Source organism: Phlebotomus papatasi, chromosome 3 (assembly GCF_024763615.1).
Source record: "Phlebotomus papatasi isolate M1 chromosome 3, Ppap_2.1, whole genome shotgun sequence".
Classification (NCBI taxonomy): Eukaryota; Metazoa; Arthropoda; class Insecta; order Diptera; family Psychodidae; genus Phlebotomus; species Phlebotomus papatasi.
The window spans coordinates 28,666,072-28,693,584 of NC_077224.1; the positions used below are offsets into that span (position 1 = coordinate 28,666,072).

General features: G+C 32.8%; 2 protein-coding genes across 4 annotated transcripts in view; one reads left to right on the forward strand and one right to left on the reverse strand.

The window, feature by feature from the left end:
• The window catches only part of LOC129807450 (tRNA dimethylallyltransferase), a 131,065-nt gene extending 117,625 nt beyond the window's left edge, over positions 1 to 13,440 (forward strand). Inside the window, exon 10 of the mRNA XM_055856735.1 lies at positions 12,979 to 13,440. The gene's annotated coding sequence lies outside the window, so the exon portion shown is untranslated. The remainder of the gene's footprint in view (positions 1 to 12,978) is intronic.
• LOC129807448 (sodium-dependent neutral amino acid transporter B(0)AT3) lies at positions 1 to 27,391 on the reverse strand. Of its 3 annotated transcripts, none has more exons than XM_055856730.1 (8): positions 26,552 to 27,391; positions 23,254 to 23,387; positions 17,979 to 18,575; positions 12,964 to 13,349; positions 8,193 to 8,394; positions 7,927 to 8,130; positions 7,433 to 7,854; positions 1 to 2,749 (listed from the first exon to the last, which is right to left on the reverse strand). In XM_055856730.1, the coding sequence occupies exons 2-8, from the start codon at positions 23,341 to 23,343 to the stop codon at positions 2,551 to 2,553; spliced, it is 2,100 nt and encodes a 699-aa protein (XP_055712705.1). In that variant the 5' UTR covers positions 23,344 to 23,387; positions 26,552 to 27,391; the 3' UTR covers positions 1 to 2,550. The 3 variants fall into 3 exon arrangements, with proteins under 3 accessions (XP_055712705.1, XP_055712703.1, XP_055712706.1); XM_055856728.1 differs by having other exon boundaries at positions 23,254 to 23,679; positions 26,552 to 27,372; XM_055856731.1 differs by lacking the exon at positions 23,254 to 23,387 and having other exon boundaries at positions 26,552 to 27,370.
• Positions 27,392 to 27,513: the final 122 nt, after the last annotated feature.

A 27,513-nucleotide genomic window follows, 5' to 3' on the forward strand; every position in this document is an offset into this window, starting at 1 on the left:
TTTGACCAAAATTTTATAAATTTCAAAATACTGTGATAGAATTATGTTGACAAAAAAAAGCATTTACTAAGTAACAAAACATTTTGCAAAATTTGTGAATTTGTGAAGTTTATCAGAAAGTATAATTCTAAAGAGCTTGTAAAGAACCTCAGCTAAAACAGATAAGTATAATCTCTCGTAGATCTTTCATGGTTATATTACCGTTAACACAGAGCAAATCCGAAAATGAAAGTACCACTTAGGCCATTTTCAAAATAAACCTAAAATATGGTTCTTATAGGATAAAACTATCTAAAAAAAATGACATAACTTATAAACGATCATCGAAAACCAAAAGTCGAAATTTTTCACCGTTATATTTTAAATACACTTCTATTTGAGCCGAGAGACGGCTTAACGTAACTATAATCAAAATTATGATTTGACTAAATTAGAAACAGTTTCCTACTAACTAAACTGTTTCTCTGCTAAAGCCGAAATACGCCTTATGGCCTCTACACACTAGACTAATTTATGTCCATATTGAAGCGAATTCGCTACGCTTGTGTAGGAAAATGGTTCAATATGGACTTGAATTTCTCTAGTATCAGTTTTCTCTAGTTTCAATAGTCAGAAACTATTGAAAATCAGGTAATCGTTATTTTGATTATAACCTTAAGCCGTATATCCGTTAAGTCGTAAGTGTGTCTAGGCCATTAAGCCTCTAAGTCTATATCATGCACCTACAAACCAATAAAAAGAAGTTTTGAAAGAATGGAGAATCAATTTCCGGTAGGAGGAAGTTGGGCACCTTTGAAATAGGGCATTTTCTCCTACTTTAGAAATGAAACTTAACCTTATCGTAGTAAAAGCAAAAAAAAGCAAAATTTGAAAGATAGCCTCTTTCTTCTATTGTACGAATGCATTGCAAATTGAGGCCAATCCAATCCTATTGAAAATTTGAATATCTTTTTATTACTATATATATTTATATATATAGAGAAAATTGCAAACATAGAGAAAATTTGCGTTTTTGAAGGTTCACTCTGTGCGAACCATGCCAACATTCCCCTATTAAAACATTAAAAATCATCTTTTGACCGGTATAATGGCCAGCGCAAAATAACTTTTGTTTGTAAACATGTTTTCAAAATTTCCCATGAGAATGAGCGAGACGACTAGACCTATGTTTCATTCACTCTCATTGAAATGTCAAAAAGATGTTTACTAAACAAAAGTTATTGTTCGTTGGGCATAACTCAACTTAAAAACAAGAATATTTAAAAAACTTAAAAAATCTTTTATTTTTATATAAAGAGGCCAAGACAGAAGAAAAATTTCTTTAATCAATATTAACTTATAGGAGGGATCATTGAATACTAAAAGTCGATATTTTATCGTTAGGCCTCTACATAGTCAACAATTTCAAAAAAATAATTGAATTATTAAAAAAATGTAGTCGTATAACAAATTTTGAAATGCTTTCAAAAGTTTATGAGATTGCGCCATATATAAGACATGATTAGTCCTTTTAGCGTTTGCTCTGCAATTATTTTACTTTTAAATAGATAGACAAGATAATTAGGCTTTCCACCATTCAATGTAAATAATAAAAGGAACTCTTAACAAAAGTTTTTGTTCTCATACGAAATTTACTGTTAACGAAAAAGAGGTAATTAGGGTAAGAAGTTTAACTTCTTTAGCTACAATATGTTAATTTTATTTTGACTAAATAATGTCTATTACAACACACATTTATATCATTAGGGTATTTTCCTCATAAACTTTCTTCCACCTTTTTTTTTTGTCTTCTCAAGCCGTTGGTTATGATTGTTGTAAATCTATGCTAGTAATGTTTTTTTTTGTTGTTTGTTGTTAAAAGTGTCTTAGATTTTAATTTTTTTTGTGTTGTCTGTTAACGGCATATTTTTTTGTGCTTCCATTTTTTTTCGATTAATGTACTTCCCAATTTACCTTAGTACCCTATTAGTAGTTAATAAACAACTCTCATCACATTTGAAAATTATTATTAATCTTCTGTGTCACTATGCACTTTGTGTATGTATCTAATAATTTATCAGCACTACTATTCATAAATAATTTTCGAGACGGCATCAATTTAATTTAATTAATTTTCCAACGAAATTAAATTATTACTCATGGAATATTGACGATGGGGGAAAGTTGACGGGTGCTTGGAGAAAAAGTGGCTTCTTTGCCATCTCCATCACACTTTCGGTGAGTTTTTTTCGCTCTTACTATTAACATTTTGTTCAGTCTTTGAAGAGGAAGTGACGAAAAAGAGTTTTTTTTTTAATTCTGCTTGTCCCGAACTAAAGTCACAAGAAAAGTGCTAGATATGGAATTATTTGATATGGCTGAAGTTTCTTTTTATTTTTCACTCGAATTCCTGACTTTTTTCTGCGCGCGTCTTTCCTTTCACACTAACGAATAACACATTTTCCCATTTCCCAATCTTGCTCCATTGTCTCTCCTATTTCAACCTAATTATACCATTCAATGTCGAGAATCACAGAAGAAATTGCTGTGAAAGGGAATTGTCAATTATGCTTACTCTTCTTCCTCGAGAGCTTCTTCCCGCAGTGAATACGTTGGACAACAGAGTCCTTCGGAGCCATCGGGTTGAATGCAGAACAGTGTCCTTTCCACCTCTGTGGGCTCCACAGGAACAATTCCGTGCACCTCACGGAGTTCATTGACAGGAAACCAGGCGGGATCTGTGTCCTCAATTATATTGATTCCCAGAAGCCTAAAATAGGACAAGATATTGATTAGTTTAATTGAAATATATTACAGCTATCTAGAACTTTGCAATTTGCAATTAGTTCAATGTAATTAGAATTTAATGGGTATATCCTATTTCAGTTTACTTAAACTATCAGATACTATCACAGTCATATTGTTTAATCAGAGTATTTTATATAATTAACAGCTAAAGTTTCATCGTTTACACTGACACCTAAGCCTTCATCGTTAACATATATGCTACATAAATTCATTTATAACAAAGGTGTTTCAAATATTTTGTTAAATTTTGCGTTTAAGGTGTTTTCCATGCTTTATTCTTTTATTAGTTTTATTATCATATTTATATCTTAAAAAAATGTTATTTAGACGAGTTTAATGGATAGGTTTTGATAGCTGAGGGGGGAGGGTGAAAATGAAGCTCATGTTGCTGATCATTTTGATCAATTCAAGTGGTATCTCGCAGAAGCCCTAGTCATTTGATGCATCTTTAAAATGTTTTAATATAAATTCTCAAAAACAATCTAACTTGTTTTTTTTTTTATTATTAAAAAATACTATAATAACTATATAAATCTAACATTTAGAGAAATCGTACAGTTCTACAGAAAAGTAGGGGAGACTGGGGCAAAAAGTAACAAAACGGATATTCTATTTTTTTACAAGCTACTCCAGGCGCTTCAAAAATTTTTAATTAGCGCAGTTTTATAGGAAATTTACCGCTCTACAACTTTGTGAAAGTAATTTTCCTCTATTTTGTAAGGAAATACGTTTATCGAGCCAATTTCTATAAGGTAATTTTGAGACTATTCTCAAAAATGCTGAGGCAAATAGTACCCTACATTGGGTATTATCATATTTTGATTCGCTTCATTACAAGCTTCTGTAAATTAAAAAAAAATTACCTAGAGGACATATTTTCATAGAAAATTTATTCATCTACACCTTTGTAAAATACCGTTTTCTCTGCGAGAAGAGTGAGAAAACGAGAAAAGCGCTTTTCAAGCTATTTTAGAAAAAAAAAACACAAAAGACTGCAAATCGTTTGACCAATGCAAACAACAAGCGGCGAGACTTGATAATGACGTTTCTTTTCGCCGTGAGACATCAGAAATTGCTTCGCTTTTTTGCTACTTTTTGCTCTATACCTTTTATTACTTTTTACCCCAAGTGGCCATTTTTAATAAAAGGATATCTGGAGAAAAGAACTTTTGTGAAATTCTAAAATAGATACACTCGACTCTTCGTTATCCGGCTGACGTGGGGACAAAATGACATTTTGGTTTTTTGAATCTGGTCAACGTTTTTTCTATTTTCTGCTGTGGGAATTTGTTTTTTGTCGAAAAACAACAGAATTTTCTTTGTGGTGTGTTTATGTTTCATTTTGTAGCACGATTGTGTGTCAAAAACTTTGATAAAATGAAAATAACACATTAATTCACTCTGGACAAACTGCATGCTTCGTAAAAAATCGTATTTGAATACATCAACCGCCAGTGTTTGGCAGCTGTCACCCGGATAACGAAGTGCCGGATAACGAAGAGCTGAGTGTAGCGGATTCGTATTCAAAAAATCCAAATTATTTAGAAAATATTCACCAGTGCATCTTTTTTGGAAAAAAAATTTTGGAAAATAAGTAGGTAATAATCGTTATCTTCTGCAAAGAAAATATTTGAAAAATAGGGCTAGAAATTTCGATATTTTTTTTATTTTCTAAATTCCTTGTTCGAATTTTAAGAAACTTACGACATTGAAGAAGGTCTATGGAGGCTATCAATAGAAAAAAATTTGAGCTGCTATCTTTTTTACCTTGGAAGATATTGAATTTTGAATTTTTCGATTTGTGACTTTTGCCCCAGTCTCCCCTAAAGACAGGCCACTAGTAATGCCGTCACCCTAGTTTTCTATATTTAATTTTTGCAAAAACTGGCTTTTTCACCCTCAAAGAGTTATCAGGCATTTTTTTTTTACTTTCCCAACCAAATACTCAGGAAACCGAACCAAGCAGGGAACAAATTCTTTTACTAGAACCGGAGATGTAAGCGACATAGATAATTATCGATATAGGTACATATGAGGCGTTCATCCTAAAACAAGTACAAAGAATTTGGGGTCATAAAAAGAGTCTATAGAAAATTAGTCAACAAAATAAATCTTAACACATATTTCTAGTTGTGAAGTTGTGGAATTGTCAAAAGAACAACTCAAAACCGTTAAAATTTAATCGAAAAAGAAAAACAAACCGTTAAAAAATAAAATTTTTCTGTTTCTTCCTCATTATTTTATGAGAAATTGTCAGATTTTGTTCCATCTACAAGGTAACAGAGAAGGAAGCAGAAGAAAAATATGATCTGGTTAAGATATTTTTAATTAGCTCGGGTCAGGGAACATCGAAGGAGAAGTGTGACCCACCGTTGAAAAGTTCTCGATCCCAGCTACAACATTATAAAATTTAAAGAAGAAACATCGTCTGTTTTCAAAATCGAAAATCGATTTTTCGGACCTTAGATTAAATCTGATAAAATTGGGTTTGCAGTACTTCACGAGAGCTTTCCAAGACACCAAAATTTTTCAAGTTCTGACAATTAGAACCGGAAATCCTTGCGAGTATGAGAAAAATCATGACTAGAAATAGTCATTGTCTTCTCAGGGTTTACCCTAATTCTAGAGGATGCTGGGAAATAAAACCTGACCTGTCTTTAAGTTCTATCTTTATCAAATTCCAACTGTATTACATAGCTTAAAAAGAATATTAGGATTTCTTTTGCGGTCTAAGTTTCTATAAATGAGCGGAAAAAAAATTAATTAGTAAAATACCAAATTTGAGCAGTAACTCAATGATGAACTTCAAAACCAGAAAAATTCTCAAGCAATTTTTGGCAAAGAAAAAATAAACCGACTTTACTATTACTTGCAAGCAAGATGCTTCACGAATTTAAATTCAAGATTCACGAAAATTCCGTGAATTTGCATTGGAGTTTACGAAAACTTTCAAATATAGGGGAAAGTGGCCTGGCCTTTGAATACGGCAGCTTTTGAATATTTCAATTTTTCTCTTATTTTCCAAAGCAAAACCCTATTCTCTAAACAATAGTCAATACAACTAACTATTTTCTATTAACTTTGTTTAACAAAATAGAATTTTTGCTTTGGGAAATAAGAGGAAAAAATAAATGTTCAAAGGCTGCCACATTCAAAGGCATACCACTTTCCCCTAATATTTTACAAGAAAAAAAATTATATAATTTTAAAATATATCTCAAGACAGATTAAAAGTCATGTTGTTTACTTTATAGAAATTTTCAAAGTTTATCTCTAGGTTTGATATTTATTCAATTTTACTGCTCGAACTCAAAGGGAGAGCAGATATATAGGGTAAGTGTGCCAAATTTCGGAATAGTTGCATGTAAGCGTCAAAGTCTCAAGTTTGAAATGTAATATTTTAAATACAAATTGATTTTTTTATTCTTTCTTTTGTAAGAGTGTTGCTTGGGACCTTGTAAAGAGTTTACCGTCTTTATTTACTCTAAAATCATTCTTAATACATTTTAAAATGAATAAATATAGCCATAGCTTTAGTGCCCTATTTCGGCCACTTTCATTCTCATAGTTCCTTGCCCTTCAGGAATTCTTCCAATATCTTTTTCACGTCATCTCGTTTGTCGAAGCTACATTTTTTGTTATTCTTTTGCATTGTATAATCTCTAGCTCTAGAGTATGTAAAATCTAAAAGTTCATGGAAATTCGGGGAACAGAAAAAGTGCCCGAAATTGCAAGCTGGCCGGAATTTGGCACACTTACCCTAATCGACTTTTTTTTAACTTGTTACCGTCCTAGAGTTTTAACGGTAAGAGATATCGACTTCCGGTCTTCAATGATCAATAATAAAAGAAAACGATATCTCTAGAGGTTTTTTTTCTTTTCCCCCACCCCCCCTGCATCCCCTCCAAAACCATGTTTTTTTTGGTTCTTGAAAATGGCTTCTACGATTTCTTTTACTTTTGGATATATTTTGGAGGTGGTCCAGGCAAACATTCCGTCCAAACATACCTATGACCTGAAAAAATCGCCATATTGAATTTTCGAAAGTTAAAGTTTTACTGATCTTGAAATCAGTTGAATCGGTTAAATATCCGTGAGTGACTTATCTTTCTCATGTTTACATTTTTTGTTTGTATATTTGTAACTCATGCCAGAACCTAAATGATCATTTATTTACCAATTTTTGATTTTGAAATTCTTTCGTGATTTATGAATCAATTTGATCTCTAGTAGATCAGTAAGCACCAAAAAATCATGCGAAAAACTAATTCAAGGAGAGCTCTATCTCGTGAGTTCGAGCATTCCGCAAAGCTGGGACGCTTTGCCATCTCTTTTGAATGATTTTCTAAAATTTAAAAAATTTTGAACACTTTTGGATTTTATAGTCCAACAAAAAAACATTAAAAGAAGGGTGCACACTGCACACGTTAAATCCCTTCCTTCTCGAAGCTTGTGAATGGGTATGCAAATTTTCCGTAATCCTGACCTAGAAAAAATTTCCAACAAACTCTTGTCTGAGCAACGTGTAAAGTCAGTGATAAAATCTCATGGTAATTTCATCAACTTCCCTCCTCTATTGAAATTCCGTGAATGTTTGGTTTAGTCTATACATTTGCTATTAAAAAGAGGATTTTAGCACACTCACCGACAAATAGCTACTCCAGGTATCCACAAGACCGAGGAAAGAATCATTATTATGGCTATGGCGATACACCAATGAGGCCATTCCAGAGAATCTGTGGCGCCTTTGAGACTATTCCAGGCAGGATAGTTGCTTCCACGTATTGCTAGGTCGAAGAAAGATGCCGTAAGAATGGTAGTCATAGCCAAAGGAGATATGTATTTCCAACATATCATCCAGTACAGTCCTGGGCGAGATCCTGTCATTAATTCAATATCATCGGCAAAACGCTTAATCCCATACACATAGCTCACGGAGAGACACTCAAAGAAGGCAATAATAAGGAGTGGAAAATTGCCAGCGAAACTATCCATAAGTTGAAAGATATAACTTCCGGCTCCGTGAGCGAACATCATAGAAAAGATGCTGCACGTGAAGCAGAGAGCCTGCGTCAGAAAAGGCCCCAAGTAAATGGAAAGCTTATAAAATATGAATGATGGCTAGAACAATTAACTCACCCCGACGATAACTTCTTTCGAGGCTTTGGGAAAGAGTTTCATGTCAACCAAAGAAGTTGCGACTCCTTCGAGTGTGCCAAATTGCGAATCAATGCCCAAAGTAAAGAGCATAAGGAAAAATAATACTGCCCAAAGTTGTGCTCCTGGAAATTGGTTGATGGCTTCCGTAAAGATGATAAATGCTAATCCAGTTCCAGATGCGCTCTTTAAAAAAAGCAAAAGGCTCATTAATTTGTAAAAGGGAAATTTCTTCATCATTGTCTTACATTGTCCAACTCCTTCTGCAAATCACATACAGGCAAATCCGTTGTTTTATTGAGAGCAATTAAACTGTTTTTATCTTCCATGCACTTGTCGAAAATTGCTGTAGCTTTGAATCCAATCACTGAGAATACTACAACTCCGGCAAACATCGATGTGCAGCAGTTAGTGATGGAAACGAGAAGGGCATCACGGTAGCAGTTGTTACTAATGTTAGAAAAAATAGTAGAGAGCATAAAATCAATCAATATTCTGATTTATGCAAGTAAAATTTGATTATTCAGGGAAAGTCGATATTCAAAAATTTTGTAAGCTCCACCTTTAAAGACTTTTTAGGCCACACCCCTTCAAGACAGATGAAAAGTTTTACCGTAACCATCATTAGTTGAATCTTTTAGCCGATCTCCTAAAGTCCAACTTAATTAAAAGTAAACCACGCTTTTTATGAAGATTGCACATAACAATTATTGATTTTTTTTAAAGTTAATACACTGAGAAAAAACAGGGTGCGATTAACTTTTTTTCCTCATAACTTTAACAGCTTTTAGGTGTAAAAATATATCAACATTTTTTAATGTTAATTTTACACCTTTTTAAGGATAAAAATTACATGAAAAAGGGTAACTTTAACCCCTAATACACCCAAAAAGCATAATATTTACACCGATTTCAGATCAATACTGCAGGGTAAAATTAACATTTCCGGAATGTTATTTTAACTTCTTCGGATTTCTCTCAGTGAAGGGAAAGGGATCTAGATCCTAAAAAGATAGTACCTTAAATTTTCCTTTGAAACTTCCTTTCAAGGTTTTCAAACAAGCTTTCTGTTTAAAATTCACCCAATTAGATGATTTACAAACACGAGAGCATTTTCACTTTCATCAAAAATTCTCTGGAACATTTCCAATTGAGCTTTTCTTGATGAAAATTCCGCTTAAAGAAAAAATGTTAATTATACGTTTAAAAATCTAATTTAAACCAAATCTTTATTAACTTTATGGATTTCATAAGCAAAAAGCTTGCTAAAGACACCAAGAAGATTTTTTCTTGAAAAAAAAAAAAAAACCGAAAAAAAGAGACGGCAAAGCATCTCAGCTTTGTGGAATGCTCGAATTAACGCGCCTTTTTTATCATGTACAATTTGGGACCTTGAGATTTCCTAACATATTTAGATGGCAAAAGCAAAAACAACGAAAAAGTACTCTCGAATGTAAAGTCTTGTACTTCTTCGTGATATCCTTTTTCTTTTTGACCATGTGAAACAGTGAGAAAATCTCAAAATTCCCAAATAGACATGATTCTGAAATACCCCATCTCACTCTACCTTGCGTTTATTTTGCAGATTTAAACAAATCAATTGAGAAATAGGCTTTCCAAAGTATAATTTAAGTCTGACCTACGAAAATTCTATATCGAACATTTTTTCGGAGTTAGGTGTCTATGGACGAAAAGTTTGCAAGAACTAATTCCAAAACCTAGCCGAAAATAAAAGAAATCACTGGAGAGAATTTTCAAGAAAATCCCAAAGAAACATTGTTTTGGAGAGGTATGGAAGGGTATTAAGGGAAAATGAGGAAATAGGCAGAATAGATTTATGCGAGGGGATCACTAAAGATTGAAAGTTCATATCTCTAACCATAGGGAAATGCTCTTTAGAAACTCAAAAGCTTTTGTGCAAAGCTTCTTTCAAAAATACGCCAAAGATTCAATGCTAAAACGATTTTGATTATTTTGGGAAAATGTGGAAAGCTTAAGAGATTCTTCTAAGTAAGAATTCTTCTGAGGCAACATTTGTAGCTTCTCCAAGAAAAGTTCATCAAGAGCTTTCCCAAAATCCATTTTGAAGTTTTTGACAGTAAATGCTCACACATTGACAGTAAAATGCTCACCGTATTTCGTTTATTTACATATTTTCATTGCAATTCTTACGCAAATTCTCGATTACCGTATTACCTTATCTCATACACTCAGTCCCGGGACCGAAAAAAACGCGCGAAATGGCATTATGCATCGAAAAAATTTGCATACCCGCAGGGGCTTTCTTTAGAATAAATCGACCGTAGAACGAATTTCGCGCGGTGTAAAAGTAATCAAAACAAAAAGATTCAACTGTTTAATAGAAATGCATTAACAAACTGTACTTTTTGGACAGAGTTCTTCAATGAATGGTTAGAATATTCAAAAATTTTACCTTAATTAAAATAAATTAAAGTTTTATACTGAAAAATAAGCACAGTGTCTTCAAATTTCTCGCGGCGCAACATAGCAGGGGAAAGTACTCTCCCTTCGAACGTTCATGCCTTCGAATAATATGAATTTACTTTTAGTTTTCCTAATTGACTTTCACATTTCTATTAAATACTGGTTAGCTTATCATCAATTATTGATAATTATTTGGAAATCTCTTAAGAAAAGTAGAAGAAATTCACATTATTCGAAAGCATGAACGTTCGAACGGAGAGTACTTTCCACTAGTATACATTCAGGCGTATTTCAAAAATGATTTCATAGATTGACTCCCAATGATATGCAAGTGTGCATAATTGTATGTCTTGTATGTGCATAATTTCGTCAGGTGCATAATCCCGAAGTGCATAATGCTGGGACTGCGGTACTCGGTGGCACTAGGAGAAAATAATATAAGAAAATTGAAGAAATAAAACGAAAATTCGATAAACGGTGAGCAAAAAAATCTGTAAGAGAAATGAATCGTACGTTTTTTTTGCTCACCGTATCGCATTTTCGCTTTATTTCTTCAATTTTCTAATATTATTTTCACCTAATTCCACCGAGTATGAGATAACGTAATACGGTAATGGAGAATTGCAATGAAAATGCGTAAATTAACGAAATACGGTGAAGCTACGGCGAGCATTTTACTGTCAATGTGATTCTGCCCTAAATCATTTTTAAATGTTTTTACTAAAGTAAAAAAAAAACTTTCAAAAACCTTAAGAATCTTCTTGAGAATCTTAGAATATTAAAATGCTAAACAAGAGATTCTTGTTGTTCCAGTGACTTTATTGTATGATAAAATTAATGAATATTATGTACAGTGAGTGTCAATAGTTTGTTGCCTAATGGATGTTTGAGAAATCAAGTGAAAAAAATGATAGAAAAAAATATTTTTCCAAATTTTTCTTTTTGCAGATGAGTTCCTTGTAATCCGTAGATATTATTTATAGTTTTCAAAAAAAATAATTAATTTTATTTCATATCAAAAATAATTGTTTTCCAAAAGTTGGTCATTTTTGAAAAATCAAAAGTTTGTTGCCTCATTAAAAAAAACTAATTCAAAATGGTGAAAACGTGCAACCAACTTTATGTAAACCGGTTACATTTTGAGCTTATGTCATTTGATAGGCAAATGGTGGATTTGTACATTTTTAAGGCTGTCAATGTTAAATATATAGGTGTAAAAGTGAGGATAAATAACAAGAAATAATCAGTTTTTTGATAATTCATAATTTAGGTTATAATGGCAAATTACAAAAAGTTGAAAGGTGGGATATTGTCCAGAGATACTGCTGGAAGGAATCGGCGTCGCTTAATTGCCAAATTTTATGGAAATTCATGAAAAGTTATACATAAAATAGTCAAATATTATAGTTATGAGGCACGAGTACATCTGAAAAACGCTACTGGTAGACCCAGGGTTTCGACTCAGAAAGTCGATAACCGCATTCTAGGTATCTCTGATAGTAACCCCATGATGTTTGCTTCAAAAATTCAAAGTCGGCTGGTTACAGAAGGCATACAGGCTTCAAATGCTTCGAAAATCAAACTCAAAATGAAAGAAAATATAAGAATAGGTACTTGGCTCGCAAGATTCCATTGGTAAGCAAAACCAAACTGCGTAAGAGGTTGTATTTTTACGTTTTTAGCATGCTCCAAGTGAATTTACAACCTTTTAACCAGATTGGTTTTGTTTACCAATGGAAACCTGCAAACCAAGTAATTATTCTTACCACTTTCATTAAATTGCGGTTGGTTTTGAAGCCTGTATGCCTTCTGTAACCAGCCGACTTTGAATTTTTGAAGCAAACATCATGGGGTTACTATCAGAGATACCTAGAATGCGGTTATCGACTTTCTGAGTCGAAACCCTGAGTCTACCAGTAGCGTTTTTCAGATGTACTCGTGCCTCATAACTATAATATTTGACTATTTTATGTATAACTTTTCATGAATTTCCATAAAATTTGGCAATTAAGCGACGCCGATTCCTTCCAGCAGTATCTCTGGACAATATCCCACCTTTCAACTTTTTGTAATTTGCCATTATAACCTAAATTATGAATTATCAAAAAACTGATTATTTCTTGTTATTTATCATCACTCTTACACCTATATATTTAACATTGACAGCCTTAAAAATGTACAAATTCACCATTTGCCTATCAAATGTCATAAGCTCAAAATGTAACCGGTTTACATAAAGTTGATTGCGCGTTTTCACCATTTTGAATTAGTTTTTTTAATGAGGCAACAAACTTTTGATTTTTCAAAAATGACCAACTTTTGGAAAACAATTATTTTTGATATGAAATAAAATTAATTATTTTTTTTGAAAACTATAAATAATATCTACGGATTACAAGGAACTCACCTGCAAAAAGAAAAATTTGGAAAAGTATTTTTTTCTATCATTTTTTTCACTTGATTTCTCAAACATCCATTAGGCAACAAACTATTGACACTCACTGTATATGATTGTTTTCTTATAAGAAAGTGATCAAAAAGATTATAATCCGTAGCTCTAACAAATGCACTTACTTGGCCGGATTGTAGGAACTGAAAGCAATCAATCCCCCAAAAGCGAGCCCCAGTGAGAAGAAAATCTGCGTTCCCGCCTCTAACCAGACAACAGGATCAGCTAAAGTCTCCCATCGTGGTGTAAAGAGATGCTTAAGTCCATCACTGGCTCCTTTGAGAGTGATCCCGCGAAAGAAGAAGATGATGAGGACAACGTAGGGAAAGATTGCAGTAATGTATACGACTTTAGGAGATTCAGTTATTCCCTGCACCATGCACATGTACACCAGAAACCAGGCCACGATCAGAGCAATAGCTATATTGTAATTGAACACTTCCGGTTCATTGACACTTGGAGAGGACATGAGAGTTGATCGGTACCAATAATACTGAGTTGGTGATGAGCTCTGAAAGGTAAGAATAGGTCAATATAATTTTATCTTTCACAATATTAGAATTTTGCTTAAATTATTATTAAATTTAAAAATAGACACCAAAGTTGAGCAGTATTTATTTGAGAACCGTGTTCCCTACTTTAAGAACTACTTCAGCAAAATCTTGACCATTTGAAACAATTAAATTTATTCAATCGTAAAGACAACTTAAAAACATTTCTGTAAACTTTCTATTCAACATAAAATCAATGAAAAGGAAGGGTGTGACAAATTTGAGTCGATGAGAGTGTAATTTAATTTAGGGGTAAGTAGGGCTTTTGGTATCTATTCGTTTAAAAAATGAACTTATTTTGCTTGGAGTTTAATTCAGCGTTAGATCTTACTGGATCGTATAAATACTTCAAATGGAATTGTTTTTAATATAATCTCAAATATTTAATAATGTCGCAAATTTTGATTGAAATTGCTGGAAATTAAAGAAACATTAAAGAGATGTTTAAAAAAAAACTTCAAAGCATAAACAAGATAATTGGTCAAATTCTGGAAACAATGCAGGTTTTTTCGAAGTTTGGTATGATAAAAGTTTGCCCCAATCTTCAATAAATCATTCTTCTTTAATATTCTTTTCACTTTACGTCATCATTCCTTATTTTAACTTGCTCTAGTTTAATGGTCTTTTTATCAATCATGTTTTGATTCTTTTTTTTTATCTTTTAAATTATTGATACTATGGTTTTATTAAATTATTTTATTTACCAAGATAACGGTCAAAAGAGGCCTAAGGCCAAAGACCTGTGCAAGGGGGCTTAAAAAAGCGGGCTGGGGAGCTGGTTAGACTGAGCTCTCGCCATCAGGTTTTCCCGCACCCTGTTAGAGGCCGCAAGACATAATTAAACACATTTCGGATGTAGTTCATATAACATTTTTAACCAATTTGTTAAGTTTTCATAATACATCTGCTAACTCTTAAGTGCTTAAAGCTATCACCAGCAGCCCAACTGTATTTGATTTTTGATTTCAACGCTGTATTTGTAATATTCTAACTGGTAATATTCAAAACAAACTAGGGTAAGTGTGCCAAATTCCGGCCAGCTTGCAATTTTGGCCACATTTTTTGTTCCTCGAATTACCATGATTTTTTAGTATTTGCATACTCTATGCAAAGAAATAACAAAAAATGTAGCTTCGACGAACAAGATGATCTGAAAAAGACATTAGAAGAATTCCTGAAGGGCAAGGAACTATGAGAATGAAGATGGCCGGAATAGGCCACCAATGCTATGTCTAAATTTTTATTCATTTTAAAATGTTTTATGAATGATTTTAGAGAAAATAAAGATGATAAACTGTCTACAAGATTCCAAGCAACACACTTTATAAAAAAGTAACAAAAATATTCAATTCTTATTAAAAATATTACATTTTAAACTTGAGACTTTGGTGCTTGCATGCAACTATGCTGAAATTTGGCACACATACCCTATTGTTTTTTATTTTTATTCAAGATTAATAAAATTGGATTGAAATGCGTCGAAAATATAAAAACTATAGCTGCATATTTAGATAAAGCATTTTTGATGACTTAAATGGTCAAAAAATCAAAATTTTATCCATATGGTTAAAGTGCTCTAATTTAGAACCAGGCGATTTGGGAGATTTGCAAAAAATATTCTAGACTTCCAAAACCTTCTACTTTATGACCAGCGCACGATAACTTTTGTTTGTAAACATGTTTTCAAAATTTCCCATGAGAATAAGCGAGATGACTAGATCTAGATCTCACTCACTCTCATTGAAATGTCAAAAACATGTTTACTAAACAAAAGTTATTGTGCGTTGGGCATTAAGATTACATACAAACAGAAACATAAGAAATAAATAATTTTAGGTAGTCAGGAAAAAAGTATTTTCTCTATGGGTTACGACAGCGAATGACCAATCATCCCTAAAGGGTTAAACGTTAAACCATGTGGCTAAACCTTAGATCTAAGGACTGTTTTTCTAGTTTATCTTTCTAAATTATTATATTAATTCTTAATTCCGAATATTTCTAAGCAACAACTCCGAAATAGGGTAAGTGTGCCAAATTTCGGCATAGTTGCATGCAAGCGTCAAAGTCTCAAGTTTGAAATATAATATTTTAAATTCAAATTGATTTTTTTTTATTCTTTCTTCTTGAAAAGTGTTGCTGGGAACCTTGTAAAGAGTTTACCGTCTTTATTAGGTGAGATTCTTAACAATCTCACCTACTATAATCCTAACAAAATTTCATGTCGTCCGATCGACCTCAAATTTGGCCAAAATGTGTTTCAGCACTTCCTGATCACGAATATATATGTGGCTAATTTACGTTCCCGGCCGGCCGGCCGCTCTTTGGAGCTTAATAGCTCCTAAACTAAAAAAGATATCGACTTGCGGTTTTCGGCAAAGGTTATATATCGGGTGAAAATTGCAACTTGGTGCATAGACCCCCCACCCCCCACCCCTCCTTCCGCCATTTTGAAGACCCCCCTTTTTTTGTTTTCTCAATAGGTCCGCCCCTATGGCATTCAGCGGACTCAAATTTTAGTATGTTATAGCTGGGCCTTAGAGCTTTCCATCAATACCAAACTTAAGGTCCCCCGACCCCCCTGTCCCGACCTATAAGGGTCCAAAAAAAATTTCTTAAAATGGCCATAACTCCGGTTCTAATTGTCAGAATTTAAAAAGTGAGGGCTTTTTGGAAAGCTCTCGTGAAATGCCACTTCCCCTTCTAACATCGCAAGTTCATAAAACCACCGCTAGGGGCGCTTTTTTTAAAAAGAAAATTTTTAAATCTTTAAAGTTAAATAACTCAAAAATTCCATTGTGCATCGGGCTGAAAATTTAGTATGTTGTAGCCGTTGATTATACCTATCAAACAAAAAAAAACCTTAAGTCGATCCATAACCCCTGACCCGAGCTATAAGGGGTCAAAGTTCGAACATTGACCGGCCTCTATCTCCGGTTCTAATTAACATAGCGACCTAAATTTTACCTTTTTGGTTTCGTCTCGATGAGCACTTTCAGATGGAAGTTCAAAAAGTCACCACAGGTGGCGCTGTGATAGCGTCAAAATTCATCGAAATTCAAAGTCACTTTTCTCAAAAACGGCATTGTGCAAGTTAATGAAATTTTAGTATGTTGTAGTCCAGTCTAGGACGTTTCCAAAATGGTGCGTATGCGCGCTGTGGTTTCAATAGAACCGGAGATATGAGGGGTCAAAGTTCACAAAATTCAAAAAATCATATCCGGTTCTATGTGACCGATTTTGATGAATGAGGGCTTAAACGAAAGATCTAACCAATTGCTACAACTTTCTAGAATGTTTGAACTTCGTGGGACCAACACCAGGGGCGCCACAGTCGAAAAACCAATTTCAATATCACATAACCTCAATTATCTCGACTGTCGCTGAACCGATTTTGATGATTACTTCAACATAATTGTAGAGGACATTTGTCTCTACATTTCGTCCATACATCATTTTCCGCTCAGACTACGCTATCACTCCGATTTTGCCGTTTAAGTGTGAAAAAATTGATTTTTCCCATAATAACGCTTTGAAATCACTCAGATGCCAATTTGACTGCCTCTACTCCACCAAGACACTTAAAATAGGGTTTTAAATGGAAAGTCCCGCAAAATACAACAATTCATTGATTTAGTTGAAGTTCAACAAATGAACACTTGGGGCACTCTGGATGAAAAAACGAGTTAAGAAACAAAAAACCTCGCTTATCTTGGCTTCTGAGTAATCGATGAGTTCATGTTCTATGGGAAAATTATAGAGAACATTCTGGTCTACATTTCACCCATATATCACTTTTCTGCCAGTTCATCCAAATCCTTGATATTTTGGTTCAAATACAAAACTTGTATAATTTCACGAATTTGGTTCAAGATAACTGAATGGCGTCTCCCTACTTCAGCATCAAATCGAATTTGCATGCACTCCGAGTTAGCTCACGTTAAGAATCTCACCTACATAAGCCGGTTAGGATTATCTGTCCCTTTACTCTATAAAGATTCCTAATACATTTTAAAATGAATAAAAATATAGCCATAGCTTTGGTGCCCTATTTCGGCCACCTTCATTCTCATAGTTCCTTGCCTTTCCAGAATTTTTCCAATATCTTTTTCACGTCATGTCGCTTGTCGAAGCTACATTTTTTTGTTATTCTTTTGCATTGTATAATCTCTAGAAGAGTACGTAAAGTCTAAAAGTTCATGGAAATTCGAGGAACAAAAAGGTGGCCGAAATTGCAAGCTGGCCGGAATTTGGCACACTTCCCCTTTTTCCCGTAAATGAAAGAGATTCAAGCACTTTTTAGATAAATCTTGGGTCTCAAAGCTATTCATTTTCAAACGCTTATCCCTATCGGGGTCGCAGGGTTAGGACACGCAGTTTAGCAGCCCACGCCTGTCGATCCTCCGCCACTTGAAAACCGGATTCGGAGTCGATCCCAAGATGACTCCAGGCTAGGTTCTGAAATTGTTTCAGCCACTTTATCCTGTGTCTTCCTCGAGATCGCTTCCTCTTTACAATAGCTAGCACGGATTTCGGTCTGCAGACCATTTAAGTTTGAAATGCTAAAATTATTTGCATATGAAGAAACTTACCACACATTCAGGCTCTAAGTCGTAGGTGAAATTCTTATATAAGCGCTTAGGACATTCTGCCCATGGCAGTGGTGACTCGAAGCTGTGCAGGAAGTAAATGAGGCACCAGGCAATGATTGTGTTGTAATAGAGCGCCACAACATAGCTCACCACAGCCGATGATATTCCAATACCGCCCAAATAAGGTGATACCTGCTGCCAGACACCAATTGCTCCCTTACGCAATCTCTGTCCAATGGCCAATTCTAGATAGAAGATGGGAACTCCCTGGATAGCAAGCATGATGAAGTAGGGCACGAGAAAGGCACCACCACCATTTTTCTGCGCCAAATAAGGAAAACGCCAAACATTTCCCAGGCCAACGGCATAGCCTATGGTGGCCAAAAGGAAGGTGACTTTACTGTCCCAGCTCTCACGTTCATCCTCCGGTCTCTCAGGACAAATGTCCTGCTCCACGGCACCATCCACGGGTGCTTCTTTAATTTCAGGCAGTATTGGCTGAGGATCATTTGTGTCTGACTGAAATGCCTGATTTGTGGCACCATACATTGAGATCCTAGAACCATTTTCAGCCCTGACCAGTCTTCCGCGTAACTCCTACAGTCAATGAAATATAAAAACCATTATGATGAAAGTCAATTGAATCCCTCCAAGAATGATAATTGAAAAAAAAATTGAAATAAAAAATAAATACATTTTTTTTTGATTAAATTTTTGATGAGAATTGTGAAGAACCTTTTCATGGCAGACATTTCTGTTTATGAATTTCCATATAGACTCATAAATGAATGTTTTAACATTTGAAATGGTTTAATTTTCAATTCTACCCCTGTACCCTCTCAATTGTTTTTCATTTTCTTTCATATCCTATGGCAGAAAATAAAGGAGAGAGTAAAAGAGTGAGAGAGTGAGAAAGGCAAAATCAAATGTTTCATGTGGGATTTCCTTTAGAAAACAGCAAGACAATCATCCTCCTTTTTCATGTTTCCCACAAGCAAGTCTCAAAAAGTTTCAGAAAATTTTCACATAAAACTTTACTCAATAGACGATGACTTGTGATTTTTATGTTGGTTTCAAAATCTTTTTTTTTATAAAAATTATCAATTGACAAGTTCTTTTATTACAATTTTCTCCCTCACAGTAGATCTTTGAAAAACAAAAATAAAATTTTAAATTGAAAATTCAACATTATTTATTAACTTAAAAAGTAATCTTGATCATCACATGTTCCTCTTTCAAAATGACTAAGAATTTATTTCATTAAAAATAAAATTACAAAAAAAGTGTATTTTTTATTATTATTTGTATTAAAGACAAGTGGAGGACCTTTAAAATAAGAGTTTTTTCTCCTATTTTTAAATGCAACTAGTCCTTATCTTAATATAATTTAAGGAGGTATGCACAGTAACCAGTTTACTTATTAATTCGATAACTCATTCTTTACCATGGTATTATACATCATACGCAAATTGAGTGATTTTTGATGATTTATTCCTGGGAAATTTTTATTCGAATTGCTGTCGGGAATGGATTTTTAGTAACTTTGGTTCTTCAATTACTTATAATAGTCCGACAGAGATGAAATTACATTTTGTTATTGCTTTCTTGCTTCGCGGAAGGTCATGCAAAATTTTTGCTCAAAATGGCGGACGAAAAATACGACATCCCGTCGAATTTGTTAAAATAAGCCTCTTTCCTCTTTTCTGATTTGAATTCGAGTTGCCAATTTGTTTTCTTGGATAGTTATCCTATCTAAAGCAGTAGAGTTTGTAATGAATTAATGCACAAAATTTAAATTCAGTGACCGTTAAGACGTATGTTTGACAGCGGCTCCCCGCGCCCCCATAATAGATAATTTTGATATATTGAGAATTGATATAATTCACGAAATAAATTACGATTTATGTGACCTTATACAGTTTTACAGGTAATTACCTTAAAATCAAGTAAAACATTTTTGATGAGAAACTTTAAAAAATTTTATTTTTTTAAATCAAATGAAAATAACCTGGGACTGTGAGGAAAAGGAGGCAATGGCAATTAATTGTACATATTCCAAAGGGGTTTTGATTTTAAGAGTTTTTTTTTTAAAGATTTAGTGAACACATTGACTTCATTCGAGAAATAATGGAGAGATTTCTACTTATAAATTATATTTATTGTAATTTTTGTAAATTTTCGTCTGTTTTCTCCTCTATTTTTTCAATTTTGTTTTTTTTTCCTTTTGAGCATTAAGCACTGATTTTTATCTATCCAAAGATTTAATAATTCCTTCAATTAATTTATCAATATTTTCAAATTCTGCGTTTATTCTGATCCTGCTTTATAATATTTTCTGACTATTCATTACTTTTTTTTATCAAATATTAGTGTAGAAAATTCCAGAGGGATCATATGTTACAAAAAACGAATACACATTTTCTTTTACAAATTAATAACACTTTTTTTGCGAAATCCACAAAGAAAATAAATGTTCATACATCATTACTAGGGTTTTCAATTTCAACATCTCACAGTAAAAAACCTAAAATAAATCTAAAAACAATGTATGTCAATAAAATACATTTTCATTTGAAAAATCAAAAAAAAAATTATTCAAAAACGCGATTTCGAAAAATTTTAATTTTTTATCTGTTTATAAGTGTTATGGAGTACTGTATTCCCTGAAAAGTTGAACTCAAAATTTTGAGTTTAACTGATATTTTTTCTTTTTTGAAAATGTTATGAAATTTTGAATATTAAAAAAAAAATAAGCGCAAAAGTGAAAGCTCGTCTTTTCAGGGAATTTAGTACTCAATGTTACTGATCAAAAATCAAAAGACCGTTACAAAAAAACTTGAGCAGATAATACGAAAACTAGTATATTGTTTTAAAGAGTATAAAATTATCTTTCAAATAAAAAAAAAGAATAAGAAGAAATCTCAACCCGTTCGCGAGACAGAGCATTTTGAAATATTTGCTAAAAATCTCAGTTGACCAATGAAGCGCGAGACGCCATCTTTGGCGTCATGTATCTCCGGCCAGGAATTTTTTTTGGGTGAAAAAAAAATAGGGGTATATTATTTTATCGTATATTTTAACATATGTAAAATTCAAAAACATCTGAGACCATAAACCCGCGATTTGCGATTTTTTCGGTCGTCTTGAGATGGATTGACCCATTATTATTTGTATTAAAGGCAAATGGAGGACCTTTAAAATAGAACTTTTTTCACCTATTTTTAAATGCAACTGGACCTTATCTTAATATAATTTAGTTCCACAAATTAATTGTGAAGCTGAATCACATGATGATAAAGCTCAATTTCATTTAGAAATGGGTGAAAAAGGCTTGATTTTAAAGCTGCTCGAATTAAAAGATGTCCTACTTCTCCAGAAATTACGCAATTTTTAGTGTACTTTTCCATACTAGACCTGAGAGAAAATCCGTCTTCTTATTTGGTCAGTAGTTACAAAAAGCTTTCATGAATTTCTTTCAATCAAACCCACAATATCGAGATGGTTCATAACTCCATTTTTCCAATTTTCCAAGAATGTTTCACAATTTTTATGCATTTACTGATCAAATTTAATTTTTATCAAAAAACTGCATAAACTGCTGCAGTCAGAGACTTATTTCTGTAGAATAACCCTATGTCAGGACCAATTAGTTTGCAAGAACATTTTCCGGAAAACTTTTAAAGTTTCCCGAAACTTCTTCATAAACTTCTTCATTACAACAGTGGAAGGCAAGTTGAACGATTAATCACCCTGACCACAGAGGCTGATATTGTAAAGAAACTCTGAAAACATACTTATAATAAGTATTTATTATTCTTTATTATCTTTTTTTATTTCAAGAACCAGTTAAATGCGAGTATTTAATTCCATAAAATATTTTAGTCTCATCATGCTCTATCATTAACTAAACCTTTAGAAGTTCTAAAAAATTTTCAAGCTCTAGCCAATAATACGCAATAATAATAATGATGGCACAACGTTTCATAGAGGAACTAGGCCTTCCCACAAGGAGAGTTCGGGACATCCATCACTGTGAGAGAAATCCGAAAAAGTCAAAATAACATTCCGGAAAAGTCAATTATACCCTGCAGTATTGATCCGAAATCAGTGTAAATATTACCCTTTTTAGGTGTATTATGGGTTAGAGTTACCCTTTTTCATGTTAAATTTACCCTCAAAAAGGTGTAAAATTAACATTAAAAAATGTTGATATATTTTTACACCTAAAGGGTGTTAAAGTTATGAGGAAAAAAGTTAATCGCAGCCTCTTTTTTTCTCACTGATTATTATTTTTTCTTATACAAGGATGGGGTTGTCAGTCCCATGCCCTGTGGAATAATACACAATCATGTGGCCAAAATATTTTATGACTAACTGTTTGATTGCATGTGAAATTTGAATAATCTTTTATTATTAAAAAATAACAGAAAAATGCATTTTTAATTAATTTTTCTAAAGCTCTTCCGTCCAGATTGTATAGTTCTATATTTCACAAAACTTCAAAATTGACAAATTTTCAATTTAAATTAGCAATTTTCAAAAAACAATGGGTGACACTCGATTTAATTAAGTTTGATACAATTGTGAATAAAACGTGATGTTTAATCAAAATTAAACATGTAGCGTGCGAGAACCTATATTTTGTCTTTTGTTATATACTGAAAAATTATGGTTAATTTTCCATACCACATAATGCATTATGAATTTTAAATAGGATTTTAAATAGAAAGGTGCAAAAAATTGAGTGGATTTAAAGCATTTAATTAATCTAATAAATCTTATTAATTAGTTCCCATTTGTATATGGAATAAAATCCCTAAAATGAGGTTAAAATAAATGTGAAATACATTAAGTAATTGACTCAAAGCCGATATTTTTTATTTAAAATTCTTCTTTTAAAATTATCCCCATTATAAGGGTAGTGCACTATTTGATCTGACCATATATAAATTGGTCTTTTTCTTTAAATAATACGATATTTGATAATTACAAGATGTAAAATACCCATATAGAAATTTAAATTGTAACGCAATATTAAAAAAAAGCAAAAACACCATTGTGTTCAGGGGTTCAGGGTGGTATTAAATAGGGCACTGTAGTAAGTTTTAAGGTGAAAAATATGTCAAGTATTAAATATTTAATATCATAACAAAAAAGAATAATTATTGTATTTATAAAATATTTAAAAAATTTCAAAGAACAAATATTTCTGTGAGATATAAATTATAAATAAATAATTAGGAAAATGGTGAGAAATGATGCATAACAATCATACCTTGAGTTCTAAATTATCCAGAGTTCTAGGCGATGATGGAGCCAAATCGCGTGAGCTTTGTCTACGAAATAAATGTGCTGTGTTGGCCATTCTTTAGCGATACTTTGGACTCTTTTCTAGCAAGTAAATGTCTGCTATTTTTGAGACGTGACAGGAGAAAAAGAGGAATAAACTAAAGAGATGCCGCAATTTGTCGTTCAATCCGCTCAATTGTGCACAGAGTGCTAGAGAAAAGTTCTTGTGCAATGTGAAAACAGCGTGCAGTTTCAATGAAAAGCTTTTTCTATGATGAACTTTGCTTTAAAACATTGGTGCTCTTTCACACAAGAATTTCTAAATGAGGTGGCTTTTTCTCGCTCGAATCAACCATTGAAAGTGCTCTATACAAGTATAAATAGTATCATCTGCAGCGAATGCTTTTGTGCTCTTGAAAGAAAAGTTGAGAGAGAAAAAATAAATAAAATAATTTATAGAAAATACCAATAGTTGTAAAGAAATATGCAACACTTTTATTATTATTAAATTTTTTTAACTTAAGCAAAACTTTCATGAATTTTTAAATGTATTGATTTTTGTGACATGTGATTTTTGTACTTGTCGAAAAAATTAAACATTCGAACTATACATAAATTAAATATAATATATATATTTCATTGGTATGGATCTCAAGAGGAGATCTATAAAAAGACTTTATACCCTAAAATCGAAATATTTAAATTATTAGTCATTTAATTGAAATTTAATTTTATTAAAATTTATGAACTTGAACAGTTGTAAGGCTATTACCAAGGAGCCAGATAATAAAATGGAAATTATGTACACATTATTCCTACAATAACCCCCTCCGATATTCCCTAGACGGGTCCCGGTCAAAATCCCGAAAGTCAAAATCCCGAACGCCAAAATCCCGAAAGCCAAAATCCCGAATTTTTAAAAGTGTCATAGCTACTTCCGCGATTGCACCCGGTCTTGCTGGAGGCAAAGGGAAATCTTCTGTGTCTTGGAAAATTATTCTAAACATTTTCCTACATATAATTTCATCTCTTTCAGGATTTTGAACATTAGGGATTTTGGCTTTCGGGATTTTGGCCTTTTCGCGATTTTGACGTTCGGGATTTTGGTTTTCGAGATTTTGGCTTTCGGGATTTTGGCTGCCACCGCCCACCGGCCCTAGACATACTACGACTTAAGCCGAGAGACGGCATAACGTAATTATAATCAAAATAATTATTTCACTAAATTCCGATCAGTTTCCCACTAACTAAACCGTTTCTGGGCTTAAGACGAGAGATAGATTAGTCAGAAACTTATGGATATATAATCTGATCATTATTTTGATTATAATTACGATAAGCTCTCTTCCAGCTTAAGTCGTAAGAGTCTAGAAAAATACAATAGAAAAAGGTTTGTAAATCAATTGAATTTAGATTATTAAGGCGGTTTCCCTTATTAATGCTAAAAACGGGATAGTTTTCGCGATTTTTTTAGGGTAACAAAATAACCAGAATAAAAAGGATAAAAAAAAACTCTTGAAATTTTTGGAATGTTTATACACTTAAAGTACTTAAATATCATTTTGATTTCAATATGCTGTAAAAAATAGGATTTTAATAATTCTTTTAGTTCAACTAGAAGAGAATTTAATGCTGAAGAAAATAAGCCTTTATTCATTACGATCGGCCCATGAATTTTTATCTTTCCTGTCTATTCGATAAAATTGTTAAATTGAGAAGTGGAGAAAACGAGCTTCAAAATCTTGAATATTCGCTCGAACGCTTCCAAATCTGCACGACACTCATTTAATTTCATCTCTATATCTTCGGAAATACTTCAAATTAGGGTAAGTGTACCAAATTTCGGACAGCTTGCAATTTCGGCCACTCTTTTTTATTCTTCAAATTTCCATGAATTTTGAGCTTCTGTATACTCTAAAGATTATACAATGCAAGAAAATAACAAAATATATCGCTTCGACGAACAAGATGATGTGAAAAAGACATTGAAAGAATTCCGGAAGGGCAAGAAACTATGAGAATGAAGGTGGCCGAAATAGGCCACCAAAGCTGTGTTTACATTTTTATTCACTTTAAAATATAAAGATAAACTACCTGAGGTAGGGTAAGTGTGCCAAATTTCGGCATAGTTGCATGTAAGCACTAAAGTCTCAAATTTGAAATGTAATATTTTTAATACAAATTGATATTTTATGTTACTTCTTAATAAACAAGTGTTGTTTGGAGCCTTATGTAGACAGTTTATCGTCTTTGTTTTCTCTAAAATCATTCTCGATACATTTTAAATTTAGGCAATAAAAAAATAGATCTCTTTCGACTTTGTACTTAGAGGAATCTCTGGAAGCCCAATTCTCTTATTTTTTTACTATTTGAAATTTGATTGAAAATTGAAAATGAATATAACCTTCAAAATGCTTTTCAAACTCTCATGTAAAAGACTGGTGAAGTTTTGAAGCTTTTCTGTAAATAAGCTATTATTTTCACTTATTTATCTTCTTGAAACAAAATAAAATAGAAATTATGAGATTTTAAACTTATATAACCTCTTACTTAAACGCGATATCATATCTTTGAAATATTTTACTGAGGTTACATTAGAGTTTGAGGTTATGTGCAACAACATGACTAGAACAGCATATTGGAAAAAATCTTGTGCTTCTATGTATGTGAATGTAATTTTTGTTAGTAATTAATAATTGAGTGAAAGACTTATATGACTTCGTAGTGTAACCTTTAGTGACATTTTTCTTTAACAAAGCTATTTTCGACGAATTTCGCTGTAATTCCATTGAGGTTATGTCCAAAATTAAAGGAAAAATTATCTTCGAGAAAGGAATAAGGATTACGTATTTTGGAATTATTGAAAAAAAAATCCATGTATATTATTTTTATCCTGGCTTGGCTTGGTATCCTTAGCCTCAGTGGCACTTTCGATTCTAAAGATTGAACCATTGTACACTGAGAGAAGAGTCTTTGATATACTATCTGTCTATCTATTTTATCGAGGTTGGTTCATTCTTCACCTCGGGTTTTAGACATAGAAACGTCTTAATCTAGAAAAATCAGGTCCCATTGTGCTCATGGCGATACAATAATCCTTACAACGATATGGAGTGATATGTATATATATAAGAATATTTAACAGAAAAAAAATGAAGCGCGCAAGAGGAAAATTTTTAAGAAGACTAAATCGAATTGATGTAAAAAATCAATAAAAGATGTTACATATTTCCTCTATATGAACACAATGAATATTTCATAATTTCAGAATGAGCTATATGTACATTTGTGTGGAAAAGTGGAGCTTTTCGTCTTCATCATTTCACATTGTCCTCCTCAATTTACGATTACAATGTTGCTTGAATTCTAATTATCCTTTTTTTTTCTTAGCACTTTTGAGACACTTTTGACACACTTTTATTAACGTTTTTGATGTGAGTTTCTATGAATAACTTTTCTCCTAATTACATTTCAGTGGCATTATATTACTTTACTTCCTCATTCCCTTTCTGAGTCTTTGATGCCTCTTTCAGGAGTCAAGGGTGTTCTTCACTTGTAAACTATTGCATGGAAAATCACAACACACTGTGTGCTCGTAAAAGAATCATTATTTGGATTTTATGAGATCAATTGCGATGCCAAATAACACAAGAATTTCACAGGGAGCACATTTTCAGTTGTCGAGAGGGAGTTATGTAATGAAACCCACGGAGAAAGCTCGAAAAAGCATGGAAAAAGCTCTATTCTGGACTTCTCTCTTCTTTCTCTAACTTGCTATCTCATCGAAACTCCTACACAATTTTTACGAATTTCTCACAGAAAGAATAAAATCAATTAATAATCTTTCATACATTTTCTTAGACTTGTTCTATCCACTTCACTGAGACTGGAACTTTTTCTACATTCTTTCACTACAAACACATTCACTATACAGACCAAGGAAAAACTGAAACTTTGCAAGACTTATTCAAAGGGAAAATTAACACCAAGAGAACACTTTGGCCAATTGTCCTGATCAATTGATAAATTCACCATTGATTTGGTGATAAAAATTATTGAGAACCAACAGGTACGGAGGCCAAAATAATTCTGAAAATTGCGTGAGAATGTGGAAAATACCCTCAATACCAGCAAGTTTTAAGAATGGCCGCGCAGAAAAGCTCCTGATGGATCGATAAATCGCACATTGAGTGCGCTAGAGACATATTTTTAACTTTGTCTTTCATTCATTCTCTTTTCATTCATT